The sequence below is a fragment of the Crotalus tigris genome, unplaced genomic scaffold (assembly GCF_016545835.1).
Source record: "Crotalus tigris isolate CLP2741 ecotype Arizona unplaced genomic scaffold, ASM1654583v1 scf7180000024297.1652928, whole genome shotgun sequence".
NCBI classification, from domain to species: domain Eukaryota; kingdom Metazoa; phylum Chordata; class Lepidosauria; order Squamata; family Viperidae; genus Crotalus; species Crotalus tigris.
In genome coordinates, this window is record NW_024100470.1 from 990,001 (window position 1) to 1,011,719 (window position 21,719).

General features: G+C 36.5%; 1 protein-coding gene across 1 annotated transcript in view; it reads left to right on the forward strand.

The window, feature by feature from the left end:
- Positions 1 to 19,042, forward strand: part of LOC120299460 (vomeronasal type-2 receptor 26-like) — a 31,733-nt gene extending 12,691 nt beyond the window's left edge. The window contains exons 2-6 of the mRNA XM_039324316.1: positions 3,405 to 3,480; positions 4,463 to 4,754; positions 5,501 to 6,355; positions 12,246 to 12,372; positions 18,132 to 19,042. Of these exons, the coding sequence (XP_039180250.1) occupies positions 3,405 to 3,480; positions 4,463 to 4,754; positions 5,501 to 6,355; positions 12,246 to 12,372; positions 18,132 to 19,042 (2,261 nt within the window). The remainder of the gene's footprint in view (positions 1 to 3,404; positions 3,481 to 4,462; positions 4,755 to 5,500; positions 6,356 to 12,245; positions 12,373 to 18,131) is intronic.
- Positions 19,043 to 21,719: the final 2,677 nt, after the last annotated feature.

The window sequence follows — 21,719 nt, forward strand, 5'->3', positions numbered from 1 at the left end:
ATTATTATTATTATTATTATTATTATTATTATTCTAGACTCTTTTCACTGCCTTGCAGAATCATTCATTTGGTTCTCCATGAGAAAGGAGACATGGAGTGGGAAGCTGGGAATTGAACCATAAAGCCCATATGTTTGTTTTTTCACTTTATGATTTTTCTTATTTATTTAGTTATCAAATTTATATTACTGCCCATTTCATGGAAAGTGATCTCCACGATAATTGATAAATAAAATTATTATAAATCAAAACATTAAACACTCTAACAAGAGAAGAAAAAATAATACATGGAGGAATGTCAAAAATGATGGAGCCACCTCATGAGTTTTGAATCCCCTAAGGATCCCCATCAGGTCTTGAGAGACGTTCAAAGGTTCTGGACCTTTGGCCAACTCAGCACTTGGGTAAAGGTTTTCACAATGTAGGCACCATTGCAGAAAAGCTCTGTCAAATGTATTCAACTTTGTATCTCCATCTAGTCTGACTGAACAATGCAATAGATGTCTTGTCCCAGTGTCTGGAGGCTGAAAGGGTCTGTATGGAGTGTAATGGGGTTCAACTCAACCCAAGGAAGACTGAGTGGCTTTGGGTATTTGACCCTATTGATAAAAAGGGTTTTCCACCATTAGTCCTGGATAGGGTGACAATACCTAAGGGGAAAATGGTGCACAATCTGGGGGGGGTCTTCTTAGACTCACAGATCCTGCTACAAGAGCAGGTGACAGTCCTGCTCAGAAGGGCTTTGCACAGCTTAGGATGGAAAACCAGTAGTGCCTGTTGCTGCATTGGGTGGCTTTGTTCATGACTTTCTGATCTCTTGTCTGGACTACTGCAGTCCATTCTATATGGGGCTTCAGACAGAAGTTTAATCTGGTGCAGATTGTGGCTCCATGGTAATAAAGGGTGTTGGATATTCAATACAAGTAACACCACTGCTTTGTGAGCTGCATTGTTCCAGTGCAGGGGTAGGCAATCTTGGCTCTTTTATGACTCATGGACTTCTAGGAGTCATAAAAGAGCCAAGGTTGCCTATCCCTGTTCCAATCTAATCCTGGGTTCAATTCAAGTTGCTGGTTAGCACCTTTAAAGCATTTCATGGCTTAGGGACCATTTTCCTCCAGTCATTTCTACCTGTCCATTTGGTCAGACAGGTTGGGAGATATTGCAATCCCATCAACCAAGGAATATCAGCTGGGGGGAACTGGGAGAAGTCCCTTCTGTAGTATAGGTTCTGCATTCTGAATTTTCTCCCTTCAGATATTGGGATGATCCCAATCCTGTTGGCATTTTTATAAGATTATAAAGACTTGGTTGTCATGGTGGCACAGTGGTTAGAACGCAGTACTGCAAGCTATTCTGCTGACTGCTGGCTGCTTTTCTCAGAAGCTCAAGGTTGACTCATCTGTCCATCCTTCCAAGGTTGGTAAAATGAGGACCTAGATTGTTGGGGGCAATAGGCTGATTTTGTAAGCCACTTAGAGAGGGCTGTAAAACACTGTAAAGTGGTATATAAGTCTAAATGCTATTGCTATTGCTATTGTGTGACTGGGTCTAGAGTCCAAAGTGTGTTAAGGGCTCCATTTCCTGCATGTATTATTACTCATAGTAATAGTTTTACTTGGTTGCCATAGATATTTATTTTCTACTATTTCAATTATTTTAAATTTTTAAAATTGTTTTATGTGTTATGATGTACACAGCCCAGAGTCACTTGTTAAGATGGATGGCTATTGAAAATAATTAATTAAATACATACATACGTACATACATACATACATACATACATACATTACATACTGCTGTCTATGTTGTGAAAATTGGCTGGGAGGTCAAATTAAGGAAGGATGGATACTTCATGCATAGCATTCTATTCCATGCATAGCAGAAGTTATCCCAAAAATTGGAGGCTATTTCTCTTTATGCAGCCAAATAAATAGTTTTCCAAATGTTTAGCTAAACACAAAAATACTGCAGAAGTCTTGTGGCAATATAATTCATGAACTATCTAGGTTTACAGGAAGATTATTAATATGGTCCACCTGAGATTCAAAAATATGCCAAAATTGCCCTAAATTGAAAACTGGCAAGGAGAAATGGAAATAAATGAATGAATAAATAAACAATTCTTTTTCATGGCTCTTTCAAAAGGTCTGTTTTTTAAGTTATTGATTCTTTTTCTTAATAAGGGATATTACACATCTGGTGTTCCTCTTATATTCAGAAAGTAAGATAGCAGCTGAGCTGTGAGAAGCATCGATAGGTTGACCTCTGAAAACATTATGGTGAACTCAGAATTCAAGTTGGTCATTATTTCCTGATCAGGTCATAATTATGAAATAACTGTGTTTAATGCTATCTCTTCCTAGCTAGTCCCTTGGGATGGGAAGATACTTAACTACACTAACGCTTCATATCTCACCTTGAGTTGAAGCTAATGACAGGCAGGCTTTCACACCCATGAGCATTTATAGTAAATATTGTACAGTTTTGGCTTTAGATAAGCTATGTTTTGCCTCTTGACTCAATAGTATTCAAATGTCAGTGAAGGAACAGACACTTTGGAGGAAAGCAGGAAATGTTTCAGACAAAGTGGTATTATTTGTGGCCCTGGTGATAGGTATAAGGACTCTGCCTCATGGCTTAAGTAAGGTTTCTATTGCTAAGTGTCCTGTTGGTAAGCCTCTTTTTATTCTTCACAAGTATCACCAGCCAGGCGATTTCATCATTGCAAGCATTTTTTCTCAGATCTACATTTTTTCAAGTCCAATCAGCTTTCAGAAACCACCTTCTGAGGAAGGTTTTGATGACCTTGTGTAAGTAGTTTAGGTTATTACATAATAAGCATGTTACATTTGAGCAGAGAAAGTGCTCAAGTTATTTGTGCTATTTATAGAGTTCACTTAAAGCTACAATCTGGGGACAAGAAGAAAATAAAAAATGAGGGAAAATGTTATGAGGAATCTTTCTAACTGTTCGTGCAAATGAATCAATTAGAATAGAGTTGGAAGGGACCTTGGAGGTCTTCTAGTCCAGCCCCCTGCTCAAACAGGAGACCCTATATAATTTTAGACAAGTGACTGTCCAGTCTCTTCTCAAAAATCTCCTGTGATGAAGCACCCACAACATCTGATCAATTTTCCACTTTGCACAGTTTTATGATATAGCAATTGATAGCTGAGTGTGGATCATGACAGCCCAGATGGATTTTGCTTCTTCTGGTTTTCTAAGAGATTGGGACATACATTGCCTCCATGGAGCTCTGTCCTTTGCAATTCACACAAACTCACCTACAGGGTTCCAGAACTTTCTGAGAGAAAGAAATCCTATTTCAGAAAATAGAGATAGCTTTATTAGAGTCTTGTGGAAAGATGCATTTAATTGCGATTTCTCAAATTCCCCTCTAGAAGAGAAAGATGGGAAGATCTACACTGGGAAGGAAAAGTTGGAGAGTTTACCATTGACCCTCTTTGACACAAGCAGGTCTGGTCACAGTTATAGTATTTAAAATGCAGTATATACAGTAGTATGACACATGCTTTGCATGCTATAACTTCATCCAAGACAAAACAGAGAGGAAACATGAAAGAGATAGGACAAGACTGATTAAATCAGCAGCCATGGCAGGTATTCTGCAAAACAATATAGAAGAATTTCAATCAATATTTCTTTCTTCCAAATGCTGTTCCACTGGTTAATTGTCCTCACTATTGGGAAGTTTCTCCTTCATTCCAGGTTGCTTTCTTGTCTTGCCTTCTGGTGCTTTGGAAAATAAATTGACCCCCCTCATCTTTGTGGCAGCCTCTCAAATACAGGAATACTGCTATCATGTCCCCTTTTCTCTAGATTAACCAAAGCCAAATCCTGCAACTGTTCTTCATATATTTTAGTCTCCAGGCCTTTTATCATCTTAGTTTCTTTTCTTTTCACTTTTTTTTGCGGTCTCAAATCACCTCTATGCTTTTGTCTTCATCTTCTAATTTTCATTTCTTAAACTTTGCTAAATGCTCAGAGATGAAAGCATCTACATGGATGTAAAAATGTAAGAATACCATAATGCCCTACTTTGCAGAAATTTATATTGTAAAAATAGATGAAGTTTTATTTCTTGCCTATTATCACCAAAGTGAGATGGGTGGTATAGACATTTAGTAATACATAAAATGAAATAAATGATATGGGTAGATACCAAATATTGTGATAAGATAAGACCTTGCAATAGCTCTTAAGGTTTTCATGTTTCATGTTTCAGTAATATCCCTGAAGAAAATACATTATGTTTCAAATTGGTTTTTGAAACTGTAAGAGTAACTCTTTAGCTTCGTATTTTCCAAAACTTGTTCTATGCAATTGACTTGAAGTCCTTGAATGTCACAGATCAGTTTTTTATAGCAATCTGTCTAGATAGATTGAACATTACTATCTAGAAAACAGAGTTCACCTGAAACTATTTCTTTTAATATAGGATGCTCACTCAGAATTACCAGCACATCCTGGCCTTGGCATTTGCTGTGAAGGAAATAAATGAGAATGCCCAACTCTTACCCAATGTGAGTTTAGGCTTCCACATTTTAAACAGCCATTTCTTTGCAAGATGGACCTATCTTGCTTCTATGGAACTACTATCCACAAAGGACAAATTCATTCCTAACTACAAATGTGATTTTCGTAATAACATTGTGGGAGTCATTGGGGGACCTAATTCTCAAGTCTGTCTCCACATGACAAACATCCTGAGCACCTACAAAGTACCTCAGGTAAGCTGTATGCATGAAAAAACAATGAAGAAGAACCACCTTCCTCAAATTTAAATATGATCTTGTGTACTGGTATCAGAAAATGGATATATCATTTTATGATATATAATATATGATCCCATTTCTTTTCTGAAGAACCAAATTCATGGTTGTTTAATCTATGTTTGCATGTGAAGGATCAGAATGATGAATTTGTATTAAATGAACTCATTCCTTTTCTACTCATCATTACATCAAACCATGCTCTTATCCCAGAAATTCATGTGTTTAACAGCCTTAATTTAAGGACTCATCCCTAAAACTGCAGGACTCCTTGACACACTTCTTAGGCTCAATGAATTTGGAAGCAAGGCAGTTCAAATAACTACAGATTTATTGCATGCTAATTCACTCTCTACAAGAATCTGAACTACTAATGGTCAAAGAAATTGGCCATAGATAAGAGTGAATAGAATTCAGGGTGGGCTGGATTTAGATCTCTTGTGGATGCAAAGAAACTCGAGATTGGTGACATACTCAGTGTGGTCATCTCCTACAACACTGATATTCAAGGAAGATTTTTGCAGATGGAATGTTTGCTTTTACACTCCTTTATAGTAAGGAATGCATCACAGTTCAGCCAAAATGCAACATAAATATGAATGGAGAGAAAGGGTCCTTTTTCAAGTGTCTTTCCTTTCAACTGAATCCATCATAAGATGGATTGTCATGATGTCTCACCTTCTCCCTTGTATGTCTGTCCTAAGATTATTTACGGATCATCTCCAATAATAGAAGACAAAACAAAAGAAGATTTCTTCCACCAGATGTTTCCAAATGGGACCCATCAATTTATGAGGATCCTAGAGTTGCTGCTACATTTCAAGTGGACCTGGATTGGTGTAATTGCCCATAATGATGACAACGGAGAAATATTTAAGCAGAATATTCTTCCCATATATTCTCAGCATGGTATCTGTGTGGACTTCTTAGAAACAATGCCCAAAATGTCTTTTTCAGGAGATGTTGCTGAGGCAACAATGGAATGGTTTTCAACTTCACATGTTGTCACAGGAAGTACAGCCAATAGTGTTATTATACAAGGTGAACTGCATACTATTAGCATCTTAAGATCAATTTTCCACTTTGCACAATTTTATGATATAGCAATTGATAGCCGAGTGTGGATCATGACAGCCCAGATGGATTTTGCTTCTCCTGGTTTTCTAAGAGATTGGGACATACATTGCCTCCATGGAGCTCTGTCCTTTGCAATTCACACAAACTCACCTACAGGGTTCCAGAACTTTCTGAGAGAAAGAAATCCTATTTCAGAAAATAGAGATAGCTTTATTAGAGTCTTGTGGAAAGAAGCATTTAATTGTGATTTCTCAAATTCCACTCTAGAAGAGAAACATAAGGAGGCCTGCACCGGGGAGGAAAAATTGGAGAGTCTACCTGTGACCCTCTTTGACACAAGCATGTCTGGTCACAGTTATAGCATCTACAATGCAGTTTACATTATGGCATATGCTTTGCATGCTATAACTTCATCCAAGACAAAACAGAGAGGAAACATGAAAGAGATTGGACAAGATCGATTAAATCAGGAGCCATGGCAGGTATTCTGCAAAACAATATAGAGAATTTCAATCAATATTTCTTTCCTCCAAGTAATTTTTGTTTTTTTTTCTGCTTGTGAATGTTTTTATATTACTATAAGAAATAGAGCTTCAAAGGCATTTTTCCCTACTGCTAATTTTCAATTATATATATACACAGACATTATATTCTCTCTCTCTCTCTCCCTCCCTCCCTTCCTCCCCCCCCCTCTCTCTCTCTCACACACACACACACACACACACACACACACATACACAAACACTAAATTTGTGTCACATCAATATGAGGGAGTAGAGGAAAGTGTGTTGGATATGTTCACCTCCTTGAGTTATTTGTACAAACAATAAAAGTGGGATACAAATATAAAAATAATAATAAAAGACATTAGCATTTTTTTTACTTTAAAGAGAAGAAATACACAGTCCTAAACAGATCAACCTTGGCCACATTAAAGATACTTACTTATTCAAATGTGTCACCTCAGCTTTTCTTGTTAATGTGACCCTACTACCTGAACAACTCACTGAAAATGTTGTCTCCTTCTCCTTCTTTTAATTGAAATAAGTGCTTTTATGGTATCTTGCATGCTTAATATTGGTCTCTGCAGCAATGTATGTAATGTCTGGACCATTACCCAGAGTTTTCAACTGTGAACAGTGTCTCATATCATCATTTTCTCTCAACTTTTCCCCCTATTTAGTTCCATAGGTTTATAAGAAGTACTTTCTTTGAAAACAGTGCTGGCGAAAACATTTCCTTTGATAACAAGGGACATATAATTGCTGGATTTGTTATTTTCAACTGGGTCACATACTCAAATAACACATTCACAAAAGTCAAAGTTGGATGGATAGACCCAGACCCTTCCTATTCTAAATCGCTCAGTATTTATGATGACTCAATTACATGGCCCACAAGATTTAACCAGGTACGTATTTTGTAAGATTTTGGGCTAGTTTAACTACATTCTGAACTTTCAAAAAAAATGTTGACTTGTTTTTTGAATTGGGATTTACTCTTTAGATTTGTGCTCAGTTAGATCACATATTACTGGTGACCTTTAAAAGGTAATTAACACCATTCTTGACAAATGCAGAACAGAAAACAGAATAATTGATTTGGAAGAGACTTTGGAGGTCTTCTAGTCCAACGCAGTGGTCAAGCAGGAGAGCCTATACCATTTCAGACAAGAGGCTGTCCAACCTCTTCTTAAAAACCTCCAGTGCTGAAACATCCACAATTTCTGGAGCAAGTTATTCCACTGATTAATTGTTCTAACTTTCAGGAAATTACTCCTTATTTATAAGTTCCTTCTCTCCTTGTTTAGTTTCTATCCATTGCTACTTATGATTTTAGGTCAAAAAGTTTATATATATATATATATATATATATATATATATATATATATATATATATAAATGGAATGAATAAAGCGCGTTCACCAGGAGAGTTTAAAGTTAAAATACTTTAATTAAAGTATTTTACTATATTAAAAGGTTGCCGCTCGGGGGTCGCATAACATATATATATGTCTTTTGTTATTCGGGTTTTCTCCCACGTCAAATTGGAAGTGTCTTGGCGACATTTCAATGAAGTCTCATTCGTCATCTTCAGGCTGGTGTTTTCGGCTTCGTGCTTCTAGGAGCAATGTGTGATCATAGCTGTTTCTTCCTTTTAACTGCCAGTGGGAGTATGAACTGATTGGATGAGAGCTTGGCTGTGTTCTGATTGGATGGAGGTGTGTTTTGATTGGTTAGGAGCTTGGCTGTGCTCTGATTGGATGGGGGATTGGCTGTGCTCTGATTGGATGGGGGGGCTGGCTGTGCTTTGATTGGTTGGGGGAGTGTTCTCTTTGGGTGGGAGCTTTTTTGTGCTCAGGTTAGTCTGAGTTGCATGGGGATGTGAGATGGTGAGCTACATTGCTATTGTTTGGCTTTGCGTTCGTGGTCATGCCTCATCTTCATGGTGGGTGTCAGTTTGCTTCATGTATGGATTGGAGGGGTTTAAAGTGGCCAATGATGCAGCTGACACCCACCATGAAGATGAGGCACGACCACGAAGCAATTGCTCCTCAAAGCACGAAGCTGAAAACACCAGCCTGAAGATGACGAATGGGACTTCATCGAAACGTCGCCAAGACACTTCCAATTTTACGCAGGAGAAAACCCGAACAACCAAAGACCTACATATATATATATATATATATATATATATATATATATATATATATATATATATTCTGAGGTTTTCGCGGGTATTTGTATGTAGTCTTTGATTATTCGGGTTTTCTCCCGCGTAAAATTGGAAGTGTCTTGGCGACGTTTCGCTGAAGTCCCATTCGTCATCTTCAGGCTGTTGTTTTCAGCTTCGTGCTTCGAGGAGCAATGTGTGGTCTTAGCTGTTTCTTCCTTTTAACTACCAATGGGGTTATAAACTGATTGGGGGGAGCTTGGCTGTGTTCTGATTGGGTGGAACACATATACTATGTGTATATATATACACATATATACTATGTGTTTTCTGAGGTTTTCGCGGGTGTTTGTATGTACGTCTTTGGTTATTTGGGTTTTCTCCTGCGTAAAATTGGAAGTGTCTTGGCGACGTTTCGATGAAGTCCCATTCGTCATCTTCAGGCTTTTGTTTTCAGCTTCGTGCTTCGAGAAACAATGCTCCTCGAAGCACAAATCACAAAGCATGAAGCTGAAAACACCAGCATGAAGATGACGAATGGGACTTCATCGAAACGTCACCAAGACACTTCCAATTTTACGTGGGAGAAAACCCGAATAACCAAAGACACACATATATATATACTATATATATATATATACAATTTGCAACTGTATCAAAGGAAGTTGGAAGTATTTGTCTTTATTCAATTTTGTGTTTTTTTATTCCTTTACACACCTTCTTCCCCTAAAACTCCAGGTTTTATGCAAATTCATTAAACCTTCCTGGAAGAAGCAATGTTAAATTATTTCTTTAATATTGAGAAGCAGCTGAATTTGGTTGAATGTTGCCTTTTCCTATCTAATAGTATTAGGTAGAATGAGATTGTTCTATGGGATAACTCAACAGCTTGTATGGTGACTGGGACCCAAATCCCTCTCTGCTAGTCCACAAACCTCTGCCTAGTATAAAATATTCATGATGCTTAAGTTTCATTGGAATAAGTTGCTATCCCAATCAGACATTGTTACAGTGATTAATGCAACAGTCAATACCTAATGTGTCATTCTGAGGTTCCCTTAAGCAGCCCAATAAAGTGGAAAACCAGGACAAAGATAAGAAATAGCACTATTTCAGTGTCAAAAGGGGAGTTAATAGTTCTTTGTCTGGGGAGATAGTCCAAGGCATAACTTTCAACTGCTAGGATGCTCTTTATAGTGAATAGTGAATTCTCATTTAGCCACTAAGCTTCCCCATCATGTTCTTCCCCACATCATGTTCTCCTTGGCAAGTAGTTCTCCCAAGTTCTCTCAATCTTTGAGAGAGATACTTTCTCTTCACTCAAACAGCAAGTTTCCTTGCATTAGCTCTGTATCTCATGATGAGAAAATAAAGGAATGGATGTTCCAATCCCTGCCAACATGTTTGTCACTCTTCAGCTTCTGAAGGACTAACTTCAGAAGAAGGGTGTTATGTTGGTTTGGTCATTTCTATGTCAAATATTTATTACTGAATAGTGGTGAATATTGCAGAACTTTATTTCTGAATTCATTAATGAGTAGGTTATGTTGATTTCTCCTTTGCTACTGTGGATACAAAAGGTCTAAAAATAAATTTCATTTTAGAGCATGACTTGTCAATGTTAATGGGTTTACTTTACATTGCCTTTATTCTGGTTAACCAAATAGTAGTGGACAAAGAAGTGAGCCCCATAAATGAGGGCAGATAATAAATGATCCAAATGATCCACTTGATTAAGTGTGCCTAATCCAAATGATAATGTGTTGGGATTAATACATCAATGAGTCACTGCAAATAGAAAAATAACAACAGGAGTAATACTAAAATTTATATTATATTTTGTGACTAAAATTCAGAAGATTAACATAATTGATTATTTCTGTTTAAAATGGAATCAAATACAAACATAAACCAAATGGCTGCTAAGAGATCAGCAAAATGTGATAAATTTGTTCTCTTTGGAATTTGGGAGCATATATTTTATTTAAATATATTGCTGGCCTAAAGAAAGCTTAAATGCTTGACTATCCAACTGCTCATATGAAATTGAAATTGAAACTTATTTATTTATTCGGTCAATGGCCAACAACATTAAATAATAAAACGAGAGATAAAAGACAGAAAATATAATCAGGATCAAGAAAGTGAAGTAGGTGCAGTTATATATTGAGAATTATAAAATAAATCAAATATGATATACTCTAAACACTTTATTACAATAATAGCATATTTATAAAATACTAATAAAACTAATATAATTAAACTGTACATTAAAATATATGTTCTCTAAAATTATTAGAAAATAACTAAGCAAAGTATTGATAAGAATAAGGATCATATGAAATCTCTTTGTGTATATTTACAGAACAGCATTATAACTCAGTAGAAGACAGGTCCAAGGATAAAATCTGCATCATCACTGTCTGTTTCCATCTGCATTAGAAAATATTGCTTGTAGTTAGAAGGCTGATATCTAGGGGAAAGACAGACAATCTGAGTTAAGAGTTTACTATGGCCAAATCCACTTTCCAAACCATCTCCCTAGTTAGAAGATGGTATTAGAAGGCTGCTCTTAAAATGTTAATATCAGGCTCCATTATTTTAAAAAGGAAACCTGCTCAATGTTGTGATCCTTGATGTTCCAGCAATGTTTTTTGTGTCCTTTGGCAAATTCCATGAGGTGTTTTTTTTTTTTTTTTCCCCATATTTGAGTTCCCACTGATTTTTCTTACAATATTGTGTTAGGGCCAACAGACATTCTTGGTATTACTGCATTATCTGCATAAGATAGAACATAAATGTTTCTTTTAGCAAATTGTGGGGTGTGAAAGTCCATGTTATAGAAATGCCTACTATGGACTTCACGATAGGAAGAACAGTTAGACTTATGTACTGCTCCATAGTGCTCTACAGCCCGCTTTACGCAGTTTACGGAGTCAGCATATTGCCCCCAACAATCTGGGTCCTCATTTTACTGATCTTGGAAGGATGGATCATTGCACCACCATAGCTCTTACCTGGTTAAATACCAGGAAGATCACTATGCATCTTTGCCTGATACTGTTTGTAGTTTTAGTAGTACTGGTGAAATAGCACCAGGGAGACAGGGGGCATTAAAATTGTTCATGTTTCTATTTATGGCATTGAGAAGTTTATTTGATTTAAATATTTTGCTAGTTTAAACAAGTGAGCTTAGTTGCATAAAAATTCTTTCTTGGATGGAGCAAATTAATCATTAATTAAGCAAATTAAAATTGGTCTTCCAAGTCCTTATCGTATTGCTTGAATATAATCACAGCATAAAATAAAATAACCTATGGGTACACTTTGAAATTTCATTTTTAATGTGTGCCACTGTTCCCACAGTAAAACGTGACAATAAAGATATCTATCTATTTATCTATCTATCTATCTATCATCTATCTATCTATCACAAAAACAAGTCTATCCAATAAAAAGCACTTCAAAGTAAACACATATTTGTACATTAAACTTTAATGTCTTTTAAATGAATTAACCAAAAAAAAAAAAAACAACCAAAAATTAAAACCATGAATTTTTTTTCCAGAGGTCTCTACAATATGATTGCAAAGGAACCTTTTTTATTGCTTTGGGTGAACCTTATTTGAAAGACCAGCAAGGTCATAGTATATCAAAAATATCAGATTGACTCCTCATTTTATTCATCTCTATTTACAGAAAAGACCACGTTCCATGTGTAATGACCATTGTGTTTCAGGTTCAAGTAGGAGCGAAATTGAAGGAAAGCCATTTTGCTGCTATAAGTGCTTTTCATGTCCAGAAGGGAAGATGGCAAGCAAGAAAGGTAAGATATACAGCATTTATGAGCCGAGGTGGCGCAGCAGTTAGAGTGCAGTACTGCAGGCCACTTTAGCTGACTGTGTTCAGCAGGTCAGCGGTTCAAATCTCACCGGCTCAAGGTTGACTCAGCCTTCCATCCTTCCGGGGTAGGTAAAATGAGGACCCAGATTGTTGGGGGCAATGTAAATATATATATACATTGCTTACTGGTGTACACCGCTTAGAGAGTGCTTGCACTTAAAGCGGTATATAAGTTTCATAAATAAATAAATAAAATAAATCTGTATAGAAGGAACCATTCCGTGCAAAGACTATTCAGGAAAAGGAGTTCCAGTTCTGTACAGAAGATAAAAAGAAGGTGCTGGTTTAGATGACTGAAATAATTTCCCATCCACTCCCTAATTACCTTCCCAAAGAAAGAAAGAACCTTGGCAGCTCAATGATAATAGCAATAGCACTTAGACCTATATTTTTTCAATGGTGAAAAAAGTAAGGTTCTACATTTAGGCACGAAAAACCAAATGGACAGGTATAGGGGGTGTTATGTTGCAGGTGCTTGTCTGTTTGAATTCTGAAGTCCCAGAGCAGTTTAATTTTATCATTTTCTATGACTTTCTCTATTTTATGATCCCACCAGTTCTTGCTTACAGGCAAATGATATTTCTTGCAGATCTTCCAATACACCATTGTTGCTACTTTGTCATGCCACTGCTTGTAGTCAGTCTGTGCGATCTTCTTTCAGCAACTTACCAGGTGGTCCATTGTTTCTTCAGATTCTTTGTATAGGCGGCACTTATTGTCTGTTGCTGTCTTCTCAATTTTAACTTTATATGCATTTGCCCTTAAGGCTTGGTCTTGTGCAACAAGAATTAGTCCCTTGGTCTCTTTTTTCAATTTTCCTGCTCTTAGCCACTGCCAGGTCTTGTTATTATCTGCTTTCCCAGCTATTTTTTTAATGTACTGCCCTTGTAGTGCTTTGTCTTCCCATGCCTCTATTCTGTTCTTCATTTGGTCTTTCTTGTAGGCCAGTTTGCTCTCTCCAGTAGTCAGTAAGCCTCCTGATTTACTAATTTCAGTGCATCTTCATCAATACCCTTCAGATATTCTTCCAAAGCCATTTTTTCTTCTTCAATCATCTGATGTACTTGCAGCATTCCACGCCCACCTATTTGCCTTGGTAGATAAAGTCTGTCAATATCACTGTGTGGAAGGAAGGGCATGATTCATTGTCATTATTTTTCTGGTCTTCCTATCCATTGCTTTTAGTTCTGCTTGAGTTCAGTCCACTATTCCAGCTGTGTACCTAATGACTGGAATTGCCCAGGTGTTGATTGCCTTTATAGTATTTTCTTCATTGAGTTTGGACTTTAAGATCTTCTTCACTCTCTTGATGTATTCACCTCTAATCTTTTTCTTGACTTCAATGTGCTTGATGTTGTCAGCTTGAAGGATACCCAAGTATTTGTAATAATCTTCCTTGTCCAGACTCTTAATGTTATTTTTGTGGGACATCTTGATTCCTTCAGTTTTCACTATTTTTCCTTGTTTGAGAGTAAGTGTGGCACATTTGTCCAAGCCTAACTCCATTGCAATATCTTGGCTATATATACGGACAGTGTTGAGCAACAATTCCATTTCAGATGATGTTTATCCATACAGATTCAGATCATCCATGTAAAGGAGGTGGGATAATCTGGCAGATGCTTTTGATGTTTGATAGCCATGTCCTGAGTTATTGTTGACAGAGGAAACAGTGCAATAACAAGTAGTAATAGTGATAATGAATCTCCTTGAAATACTCTCTCTTGATGTTAACCTCTCCCAGTCTCTCACCATTGACCTCAACTGTGTCTTCCATTGTGCCATCAATCTTTGCACAAATTTTCTGATGTTTCTACTGACTCCTATTATTTCTAGTCACTTGATCATGTGGCAGAGAGTCAAATGCCTTTTTGTAATCAATCCATGCCACATTCAAGTTGGTCTTCCTTTTCTTGCAATTTTCCAAGATCATTTTGTTTATTAGGAGTTGATCTGTGTTCCTCTGCTATTGGGGTGGTTTCCTTTCTGCTCAGTGGGAAAGAGATTGTTTTCAACTAGATGCTGTTGTACTGCATCAGCTACCACACCAATTATAGTTTCCTGATGTTGTCCCTTTTGCTGGATTTTTCATTATTAGGTAGGTTTTCCCAGTTGTTAGCCACTTTTCAATTTCTTCTCCTTGTAATATATTGTTGAACTGCTTGGCAATGAGTGAGTATATATAGTAACACTTAGATATTTGTTTTCTACACTTAGAAAACACTTAGATGTTTTAACACTTAGATGTTTCAACCAAAACCCATGCAGTTCATCTTCACCTGGTGCTGATGAATTTTTGATCTTCCTTGCTCTTTTTTCTACCATTTTTGTTGTTACTAGTTCTTTCATTTCAGCTTCTGTTTTATTTGCATCCACCTCTTTTAACCAAGCCGCATCCTTGTTATATTTCTTTGGGTTATCCCATATCTGCTTCCAGAATTGCACTGTTTCTTCCTTGTCCTTTCTGACTGATTCATTGGAGTTTCTCCATTGATGGATTGGTAGAAACGTTTCTGATTGGATTGAAATTGGAGGTTCCGCCTATAGTTTGCAATTTGAGCTTCATATCTACTGATTTCCTGGCTATAGCTGTTATTTGTTGCTTTATTGTTTCCAGTGCTTCCTTTTTTTTAATTAAAATTTTTATAAGCTTTTACAATAAAATTCCTTCCCCCCTCCCTCCCCCTCCCCCCCTTAACCCTCCCCCCTTCCCAGAGCTGAATACAGAGCTAAAAAGAACAGAAAAAAACCATAAAAATTATATAAACATCAATCAACTATACATAAATCCTAAAAAATTTAGAAAACACTTTAACTCCAATACAATAAAATCAGCAAATCTAACCATAACAACTTTAAGTATAAATTATTCAAAAGCTAAATAATACTTTCTAATCTCATATTTGTTCTGAACAAAATTTACCCATCTTTTCCACACAGAATTATATCTCTCTTGTGAATGGTCTTTCAGATAAGCCGAAATTTTAGCCATTTCTGATAAATAAGAAACTTTAAGAAACCATTCCTCTAAGATAGGCAAGGAATCTTTTTTCCAATATTGCCCAATCAATAACCTTGCCGCCGTAATAAAATTCAACATTAAAATAATCTGTTTACTATCACAATCTTCAATAATACCTAACAAAAATAATTGTGGTGTAAATTTTATCCTTCTATTAAAAATTTTTTGAATGTTCCACCAAATCTTAATCCAAAAAGCCTTTATATTTCTACATGACCACCAAATATGATAATACGTTGCATCCAAACTACCACATCTCCAACATTTGGGCTGTAAATTGGGATACATACGAGACATCTTTTGTGGATCAAGGTGCCATCTATAAAACATTTTATAAAAATTTTCTCGCAAATTTTGAGCTTGGGTAAACTTAACATTCCTCACCCAAATTATCTCCCATGTGTCTAATGGAATCGGCTCTTCAAAGTTTTGAGCCCACTTAACCATACAATCCTTAACTAATTCTATTTCTGAATCCAATTCCACTAAAACATTATAAACTCTTTTCATGTGGGCTCGATTTTGGTCTTTAATTTGTTTCACCAAATTCACATCTTCCGTAATAAAACCCACTTTTTGATCTATACTCCATCTTTCTAATAACTGCCTATACTGAAACCAAGAATAGATAATATTTTCTTGCGTTAATTCCTCCATCGATTTTAATTGCCACTTATTCCGTTCCCACTTAAGTAATTGCTTGTAAGAAATCCTATCCATTTTCACTCCTTTCCTTATCCCTTCTATAGCGTGCCCAGGAATTCCCACAATGGTATTCTAAAATTTAATCTATAATATTTCTTCCAGACACGCAATAAAGCAATTCTTAAGACATGGAATTTAAAAACCCTATCCACCTTTTTATTATAAATTAAATACGCATGCCATCCAAATAATAAATCCCATCCTTCCAAAAGAAGTATATCTGAATTTGTTAAGTTAACCCAATCACTAATCAAAGTTAAAACCACCACATCATAATACAATTTTAAATTCGGCACCTTGAGTCCACAAGTATGCTTTGGTCTTCTTGTTCTTCAGCTTCTTTTCTTTCATCTGTTCTAGCTTACTTGCATGTGATCTTAACTTGCTGATCTTATTTTCTAGTCTAACCTTCCATTTTTCTAGTGCACTGTTTGTTTTTCTTCTTTGTTGATTTTGCATCCCAGGTATTCAGTTATAACTGCAGCTGTGCTGTACATTAGTTGGTTTGTTTCTTTGCAGTGAATTAGTGCTTATACTTGATATTGCAGTATTTGCATATTTTAATGCTTGTGCTAGCTTTTTCTTTGGAAACTATTTCTTTAGTTAGAGGGTTTTGTCCTTTCTGAGGAAGAGGTGCCTGGTTTCCAAATGAGAACAGTTGTATATCTCTGCTGGATTCCTTCAGTACCAACTGCCCCTGGTTTGCCTCTACATTCTGAATTATTTCTGGCAAGGCTTTGATTTCTTTGACCTGGGTAAACCTTTGCAGTTTGTCCAATTCTGTTTCTGTGAATACTTTATTTCGTATTATAAATTGGCATTGATCTGCTAGTCTCTGTTCTATTATTTCTGATTCTGGATGTTTTTCTTCCCAGAACTGGTGCATTCATTTTAGATATCATCTTCTTGTTGGACTTGATCTGTAGTAACAGATCATTATTTCTTTGTTTTCAATCACTGTGTATCTACGACGGGTAAACACCTTTTCTTCCAGTAGTTCTGCAGCTTCTGGCCCTGGTTGCTCAGCCAACAGTCCTGAGTCCTGTAACCCATTTTTCACCAGATATCTAGGAACTCTAATATCTAGTGCGGACCTTGTTAACCCAGGCAACATCCGAGCCGGTATGGCTTTCTGATGAGACCTGTCCAGTATGGTTGAACCTCTGGCATAGTTCTCATCTTCCTCAGTTGTTGTTGTTGTTATTGTTGTTGTTGTTGTTGTTGTTGTTGTTATTATTCACATCATAATACTTTACAGCATTTCCTGGGTGGTTTACAATGTCAGCATATTGTTCCCAACTGTATGGACCCTCATTTTACTGACCTTGGAAGGATGGAAGACTGAGTCAATCTTGAACTCTATAAGGATCAAACTCCAGGCTGTGAGCAGAGTTAGCCTGCAATCCTGCATTCTAACTACTGCACCAACAACTAAAAGCCCAATTAATGTTGGTAAAACCAGGAAAAGATCCCATGAGCAATCACTGGCTCTTAGAATGTAGGCTTTATCTCAATAAACATGTGATGTGTTGCTTTATTGAAACTCAAATAAATCCTTGGCTTGGATATTGGTTGTTTTCCATTACATATACATTCTAATTTAGATAAATTGTTTTTCTTATATCTATGGCTATGAAGTCAGCTCTACTGTAATCTGATAAACTTTAAGTTGAATCATAAGACCAATTATGATTATGAACAATTACAACATTGGTCCAATTTCGCATCAAACACGAATAAAAGTAAATTTGAACTGAGGGCAATTCTATACAGTTTCACTCATTGCATTACAAAAATGGTTTATTAGTGCCTTCATCTGCCCAATAGTTTTATAAATCTCAGACAGTCTATTAAGGAGGATTAAGATGTGGAATACCACCTACTTAACTTAGTATTAGCCATATCTTGATTAATGCAGTATATTCTACATGTTATAACAACATTTTCTTTTGCAGATATGGATGATTGTTTACCATGCCCAGAAGGACAATATCCAAACAACAACCATGACTCATGTCTTCCAAAACAGATAGTTTTCCTTTCTTATGAAGACCCCTTAGGAACCAGTTTGGCCATTATGGCAATTGCCTTTGCTTGTATTGCCATTGTGGTACTTGGGATCTTCATAAAATACCAGGACACTCCCATAGTCAAGGCCAACAACCGGAACATCACCTACCTTCTGCTTGTCTCTCTTGTGCTCTCATTCCTTTGCAGTTTTTTATTCATTGGACAACCTGAAAAGGTGACTTGCCTTTTCCGACAAACAGCATTTGGGATTATCTTCTCAGTAGCCATTTCTTGTATATTGGCCAAAACCACCATTGTGATTTTAGCTTTCATGGCTTCAGTGCCAGGTTCCAAGATGAGACGATGGTTGGGCAAACGATTAGATAATTACATTGTTGTTTGTTGTTTCCTCATTCAAGTTGTTCTTTGCATTGTATGGCTTGTAACCTCACCCCCATACCCAGATGCTGATATGAACCTAGTGGCAGATGAAATTATTCTAGGATGTAATGAAGGCTCTACTGTCATGTTTTATTGTGTTTTGCTCTACCTGCTTTTCCTTGCCATTGTTGGTTTCCTTGTGGCTTTTCAAGCCCGGCATTTACCAGATAGTTTTAATGAGACCAAGTTTATATCTTTCAGCCTGTTGTATTTTTGTAGTGTCTGGTTGTCCTTTATTCCAACATATCTGAGCACCAAGGGAAAATACATGGTGGCTGTGGAGATCTTTTCTATTCTCTCTTCCAGTGCAGGGTTACTGGGTTGCATTTTTTCCCCCAAATGCTTTGTTATTCTACTAAGGCCTGATCTGAATGATAAAAAGCAGTTAATGAAAGGAAAGAAAGAAGAATTATAATTCCTGTTTTTTCAATGAAAAATACATTGTCATACATATTCACTGCAAACCATTCAAAACTTGAAATGTTCATAACCAAGCCATTATAAATCATGGGAAATTTAACCCTTCTGATTGCTCCAGGCGCTTATCGATATCACCTACCATGGACATCCCAAAAATTATGACCCCAGAGATATCCACCCTTGTTCTAATAAATAAAATATAAAAAATGAAGTACTTATTCCCTTGAAATAATATTTTCATTTCCTTCCTTCTAATTATTTAATGAAATAATATTGAGATAACATTAACATGCTGAACTGTAGGAGCTTTGAGAAAAAATGATCTCAATACTCTAGTTACATTATCATATTTCTGATCGTCATATTGATATTTGCTATGTTTTTTCCTAGAGTAGACCAACTAGAGAGACTCACAGACAAAGAGTCACAGACAAAGGGCAGGCATGTAGATAAATGCAAATATAATCCAAGCACACCTAGTGCTCGATTCCAGATTCTACAGAAACCTTGTTCATAGGCATGCATAGCATGTCTGCACTCAGGCTGACATTGATCCAGGGTTTGTCTCCATCCCTAATGGCAATACAGAAAAACAAGGCTAGTCTATTTTGCCTCCATGTAACTTCATCAGTATTGTTATTCTGGCTCATAATCATTTCCACCTGATTACAGAGCCATTCCTTATCTTTTCCCAAAAGTACATGAAGAAACACTTTAAATATTATAATGACTACATATACATTTATTTATTTATTTAAATTTTATTATGTTTGTGTGCCCCATTTCTTTCATAACGTTCACCAACAGGACACTGGCTTATTTCAGTGCAACTCTTTCAGTGCATGTAACATAGATGTGTGTGTGTGGACAGGAATATCAAGCAAAATCAAGCTTTTAATAGCGAATGCCACACAAAGTGCACTAACCAAATAGGTGGTAAGAAAATAGGGGAACTCAGGCACCACACAGGTTATGTAGAAAGTAAACATAGGGTCAGTCATAAAGGACTCAAATGTCTATACACAAATGCACAGAGTATGAACACTAAACAGGGTGAACTAGAAATTCAGGTTAATGAGGGCAGATATGATATTGTTGTCATTATGGAAACATGGTAGGATGAAACCCACAAATGGAACACACAGCTGGAGGGATTTAAATTACGTAAAAAAAACAGACCAAATAAAACAGGAGGTGGAGTTGCTCTCTATATAAGAAACAACTACATCTCTACAGAAATAGAGCACAACAATGATGAAAATTGTCTCAAATACATTTGGGTCAATATAAAAGGGGGAAAAATGACATTGTCATAGGTGTATACTATAAGCCACCCAACCAAACAGATGATTTTTTTGCTAGTCAGCTAACTAAGGTATGTAGGAAGCACAACACAATAGTAATGGGGGACTGTAATTACTCTGACATCAACTGGGAAACAAACTCTGCACCAAGTGGAAGATCAAACAGATTCCTGACAAACCTAGCAGACAACTTTGTCTCCCAAAAAGTAGAGAAGGGAACTAGGGATTAGCCATATTGGATCTAATTCTCACTAACAGAGATGAAATAATAAATGGTGTTGAAGCCACAGGAAACTTGGCAGGAAGTGATCATGCAATATTGATTCAACATTATGGAAGCACAAGCAATAGAACACAGTCAAATTAGAGTCTTGGACTTTAAGAGAGCTAATTTCAATAAACGTAGAGAGGGCTAGGGAAAGATTCCATGGATGAGAATCCTCAGGGGAAAAACAGCTCAAGAAGCTTGGGAAATTTTGAAAAGTGAGATAATAAAAACCCAGGCAAGCACAATACCAACAAAGAAGAAAAATAACAGCTCTCAAAAGAAACCGGCATGGCGGCATAAAGAACTCAAAATATTGAAAGATAAAAAGGACAAGTATAAAAAGTGGAAAGAGGGGCACATAACTAAGTCAGAATATCAGCAAATAGCCCGAGCCTGCAAAGATGAAGTGAGGAAAGCTAAGGCTCAGAATGAACTAAGGCTTGTGACCAAAGCCAAAAATAACAAAAAAATAAATCTTCTTTCAACATGTAAAAAACAAGAAAAAAGTAAAGGAAATGATTGGTCCATTAGTAGGGGAAAGTGGCAAGAAGGTGACAAGCAACAGGGAGAAAGCAGAACTATTTAACTCGTTTTTTGCATCTGTCTTTACACAAAGGGAAAAAACAGCTCACCTGTCAAAAATAGTGCCATAAAAACAGAATAGAAACACAAGATAGGCAAGAAAATTGTAAGTGAGCACCTGTCCAGTCTAGACAAGTTCAAATCACCAGGACCAGATGGATTACACCCCAAGGTTCTCTGAGCACCAAGGGGAAATACATGGTGGCTGTGGAGATCTTTTCTTTTTTAAATTTTTTTATTGAATAACAAAAATTAAAAACATTGAACATAGTAAATCAGATTTGACATACATCACAGTTCATATTCACAATTAACTATAATATAAGAAAAAAAACCCTTTACAATAACATCACTCTAATCTCAATCTTAACTTATCTAATTACAATGACTACCATATTTGACCCCCCCCCCACCATCTATAAAATTTATCCCAAATTTGGTAAAAATCCGTTTCATCCTGATTTTTGAGTCTCTTAGGTAACCTATCTAATTCTGCGCAGTGCATAATTTTATGAATT